The 4990-nt window shown below is 50.2% G+C and overlaps 1 protein-coding gene across 1 annotated transcript in view; it reads left to right on the forward strand.

Annotated features, from left to right (window-relative positions):
* Positions 1-3678, forward strand: part of LOC311328208 (prepronociceptin-like) — a gene marked incomplete at both ends in the record, with an annotated part of 6687 nt that extends 3009 nt beyond the window's left edge. Inside the window, one exon of the mRNA XM_084462212.1 lies at positions 3058-3678. Within this exon, the coding sequence (XP_084318338.1) occupies positions 3058-3678 (621 nt within the window). The remainder of the gene's footprint in view (positions 1-3057) is intronic.
* Between the last annotated feature and the right edge of the window lie 1312 nt (positions 3679-4990).

Raw genomic sequence — 4990 nt, forward strand, 5'->3', positions numbered from 1 at the left:
TTTCCTGTATTCTTGTGTATCCTGTATTCTTGTGTATCCTGTATTCTTGTGTTTCCTGTATTCTTGTGTATCCTGTATTCTTGTGTTTCCTGTATTCTTGTGTTTCCTGTATTCTTGTGTTTCCTGTATTCTTGTGTTTCCTGTATTCTTGTGTTTCCTGTATTCTTGTGTTTCCTGTATTCTTGTGTTTCCTGTATTCTTGTGTTTCCTGTATTCTTGTGTTTCCTGTATTCTTGTGTTTCCTGTATTCTTGTGTTTCCTGTATTTTCCTTTGTAATCTTTGCTTCCCATCACAATGAGACATTGGTCCTCAAGGGGCTGGTAAATAAAGACCAAATAGATAAACACACATATTCTTCACTGTAGTTAGTCAGTTCCCAGCCTCTCGGTCGATGTCCTTGCAAAGGGCAAAGCCAGTGGCTTTCTGAGCTAATAATAACAAAGAATCTGATATCAATTCTATCATTTTTATGACCCCCCCCCCCCCCCCTCCAACCATCCATGATATCAGACCCAGTGTGATGGTGACGTCTGCTCATTGATAAATGTCTGGCGCGAGGCGTCTCCAGCGTTTAGACTTCTCCCGGTTTGTCTCCAGCGTATAGACTTCTCCCTGTTTGTCTCCAGCGTATAGACTTCTCCCTGTTTGTCTCCAGCGTTTAGACTTCTCCCGGTTTGTCTCCAGCGTTTAGACTTCTCCGGTTTGTCTCCAGCGTATAGACTTCTCCGGTTTGTCTCCAGCGTTTAGACTTCTCCAGTTTGTCTCCAGCGTTTAGACTTCTCCCGGTTTGTCTCTTCAGCGTATAGACTTCTCCCGGTTTGTCTCCAGCGTATAGACTTCTCCCTGTTTGTCTCCAGCGTTTAGACTTCTCCCGGTTTGTCTCCAGCGTATAGACTTCTCCCTGTTTGTCTCCAGCGTATAGACTTCTCCCTGTTTGTCTCCAGCGTATAGACTTCTCCCGGTTTGTCTCCAGCGTATAGACTTCTCCCGGTTTGTCTCCAGTGTATAGACTTCTCCCGGTTTGTCTCCAGCGTATAGACTTCTCCCTGTTTGTCTCCAGTGTATAGACTTCTCCCTGTTTGTCTCCAGCGTATAGACTTCTCCCTGTTTGTCTCCAGCGTTTAGACTTCTCCCGGTTTCTCTCCAGCGTTTAGACTTGTTTAGTGCTTCTAAAACTAGTGTAACCGTGTGTGTGTTTGTCCTCCCAGGTGTGTGTGTGTGTGTGTGTCCTCCCAGGTGTGTGTGGTGGAGTGTAACCCTGTGTGTGTTTGTCCTCCCAGGTGTGTGTGTGTGTGTGTGTGTGTGTGTCCTCCCAGGTGTGTGTGGTGGAGTGGTGTGTGTGGTAGAGTGTAACCCTGTGTGTGTTTGCCCCCCCAGGTGTGTGTGATGGAGTGGTGTGTGTGGAGGAGTGTAACCCTGTGTGTGTTTGCCCTCCCAGGTGTGTGTGGAGGAGTGTAACCCTGTGTGTGTTTGTCCTCCCAGGTGTGTGTGGTGGAGTGTAACCCTGTGTGTGTGTGTTTGCTCTCCCAGGTGTGTGTGGTGGAGTGTAACCCTGTGTGTGTGTGCTCTCCCAGGTGTGTGTGGTGGAGTGTAACCCTGTGTGTGTGTATTTGCCCCCCCAGGTGTGTGTGGCGGAGTGTAACCCTGTGTGTGTGTGTTTGCCCTCCCAGGTGTGTGTGGCGGAGTGTAACCCTGTGTGTGTGTGTGTGTCCTCCCAGGTGTGTGTGGTAGAGTGTAACCCTGTGTGTGTTTGTCCTCCCAGGTGTGTGTGGTGGAGTGTAACCCTGTGTGTGTTTGCCCTCCCCAGGTGTGTGTGGTGGAGTGTAACCCTGTGTGTGTCCTCCCAGGTGTGTGTGGTGGAGTGTAACCCTGTGTGTGTTTGCCCTCCCCAGGTGTGTGTGGCGGAGTGTAACCCTGTGTGTGTCCTCCCAGGTGTGTGTGGTGGAGTGTAACCCTGTATTTGCTCTCCCAGGTGTGTGTGGCGGAGTGTAACCCTGTGTGTGTGTGTGTGTCCTCCCAGGTGTGTGTGTGGCGGAGTGTAACCCTGTGTGTGTGTGTCCCCCCAGGTGTGTGTGGTGGAGTGTGACCCTGTGTGTATTTGCCCCCCCCAGGTGTGTGTGGCGGAGTGTGACCCTGTGTGTGTTTGCCCTCCCAGGTGTGTGTGGTGGAGTGTAACCCTGTGTGTGTGTGTCCTCCCAGGTGTGTGTGGCGGAGTGTAACCCTGTGTGTGTTTGTCCTCCCAGGTGTGTGTGGTGGAGTGTAACCCTGTGTGTGTGTGTTTGCTCTCCCAGGTGTGTGTGGTGGAGTGTAACCCTGTGTGTGTGTGCTCTCCCAGGTGTGTGTGGTGGAGTGTAACCCTGTGTGTGTGTATTTGCCCCCCCAGGTGTGTGTGGCGGAGTGTAACCCTGTGTGTGTGTGTTTGCCCTCCCAGGTGTGTGTGGCGGAGTGTAACCCTGTGTGTGTGTGTGTGTCCTCCCAGGTGTGTGTGGTAGAGTGTAACCCTGTGTGTGTTTGTCCTCCCAGGTGTGTGTGGTGGAGTGTAACCCTGTGTGTGTTTGCCCTCCCCAGGTGTGTGTGGTGGAGTGTAACCCTGTGTGTGTCCTCCCAGGTGTGTGTGGTGGAGTGTAACCCTGTGTGTGTTTGCCCTCCCCAGGTGTGTGTGGCGGAGTGTAACCCTGTGTGTGTCCTCCCAGGTGTGTGTGGTGGAGTGTAACCCTGTATTTGCTCTCCCAGGTGTGTGTGGCGGAGTGTAACCCTGTGTGTGTGTGTGTGTCCTCCCAGGTGTGTGTGTGGCGGAGTGTAACCCTGTGTGTGTGTGTCCCCCCAGGTGTGTGTGGTGGAGTGTGACCCTGTGTGTATTTGCCCCCCCCAGGTGTGTGTGGCGGAGTGTGACCCTGTGTGTGTTTGCCCTCCCAGGTGTGTGTGGTGGAGTGTAACCCTGTGTGTGTGTGTCCTCCCAGGTGTGTGTGGCGGAGTGTAACCCTGTGTGTGTTTGTGTGTCCTCCCAGGTGTGTGTGGCGGAGTGTAACCCTGTGTGTGTGTGTTTGTCCTCCCAGGTGTGTGTGGCGGAGTGTGAGGGCGCCATGGCCCCGGCCTACACCTGGGACCTGTGTCTCAGGGCCTCAGCACCGCAGTTCCCCTCCCTGCCCCTAGGGGGCACCGTGCTGAAGCCAGCGCAGGAGCAGGAGGAGCAGGAGGAGCAGGGGGAGGAGCAGGGGGAGGGGGCTCTGCTGTTCCCCCCCCCGCTGCAGCGCTTCCACCACGTGTCCCGCGCTCTCCACCAGCTGGGTCTGGACACCCGGACCAATGAGCTCTCAATGGCCGCTGACTACAACTCCCAGAATCCCCCCCGCTCTGAGGAGGAAGCAGATGATGGAAGCGAGGAGGAGGAGGAGGAGGAGGAAGGCAGGAGGGAGCGTGGACAGGAAGTAGGCGGGCTGAGCGTGTCGAAGCGCTTCGGAGGGTTCCTGAAAGGGAAGCACGGCTACAGGAAGCTGATGGACCCGGGGAGGTCCTTCCAGAAGCGCTACGGCGGGTTCATAGGCGTCCGCAAATCCGCCCGCAAGTGGAACAACCAGAAACGCTTCAGTGAGTTCTTGAAGCAGTACCTGGGCATGAGCACCCGGGCCAGCGAGTACAACAGCGTGTCTGAGGACATCACCCAGAACCAGGTGTAGCTCGCTGACCCCCCCACCAGGACACACACACACACACACACACACACACACACACACACACACACACACACACTGTTCTTATCATCTGTCCTGACCACAACCTCATATATGTTCACAGTGAATTCAGAAACATGGACTATCAGCTTATCAGCCCTGTATAATTCCACGTTGAAACGGTGATAACCAGTTGATCATAATGAGGCGTTGTTAAGTATTAAAGGTTAAAAAAGCACCAACAGGAGCTTCTAGTCCTGTTCAGTCCTAAACTGCATCTGTTCAAACCTCATCCCATTCTGCCTTCATCCACTTAAACGCTCAACAGTTAGATTCCTTTGTTGATTAAAACTCACTTCTTTAGTTGCCTTAAGTTAATTGAACACCTGGTTAATTGACCGAGCGAAGGTTACCATGGTTATCATCCCTGTGCGACCTTAGTAACTCTTCCTCCGATGTTACTATTGGTTACCCTGCCTCACTCTCCTCAGCAGCGCGATGCTCAGGGCCTGTACTGCCCTCTAGTGGCTGATATGAGTATTGTAGTCTATAAATACAAGCAGACAATGGCGGATGTATTCTCTCATGTGACATAATGGCCGACTCAAGAAACTGTTGGCAAAACAGATGTTCTGACATGAAAATGGACCTAGTCTTGTGTCTGTGTGTGCAGACAAAAGCATCATATATGTATAAACAGTGTTTCACTTTCTTTTAACTTGTTAATATATGTGAATCCCATGTGGTTGTTCGATATAAAAACCTGTACATAGAAGATATTGAACAAATCAATAAAGCTAGTTTACTAATTCCTTTGTGATTCGTCATGCAGCAACTGATTCTGTGTCTGGAGGTGTTTTGTTCCATAGCGTTCCACAATGTTCCAGAACCTTCCATGAAACTCTAGAACATTCCTTTAAAGTTCTAGAACCTTGTTCAATATTCTGGAACAGAATCTTCAATCAACTGAACGATGATGAATCTTCACTAGGTTACTTTTGAGCAAAGGTCACAGAAAGATTAGCAAAGGTCACATTTATACTCCAATCCTTACTTTCTATCTAAATACATATAACTTTAAAACAGTGCATGAAAAAAACATATGAACCGAGAGAACAGACAGAATAGTTCTTTATAAAGAGTAGTTCAAGAACAACAACATTTGAAATGGCATATAAAAGAGCACTTGGTATAAAAGAAGATATTTCTCTTGACTTCTTCCTCCTCCAAAGTACATAGAAAGAACTTAAATACATTTTTTTGCTCTGGATTCCTTGGCTGACTGCAGGTAAACATTAATGTTTTTTAAGCCTTTGAT

This window comes from Borostomias antarcticus (assembly GCF_949987555.1).
Source record: "Borostomias antarcticus genome assembly, contig: scaffold_566, whole genome shotgun sequence".
NCBI lineage: Eukaryota > Metazoa > Chordata > Actinopteri > Stomiiformes > Stomiidae > Borostomias > Borostomias antarcticus.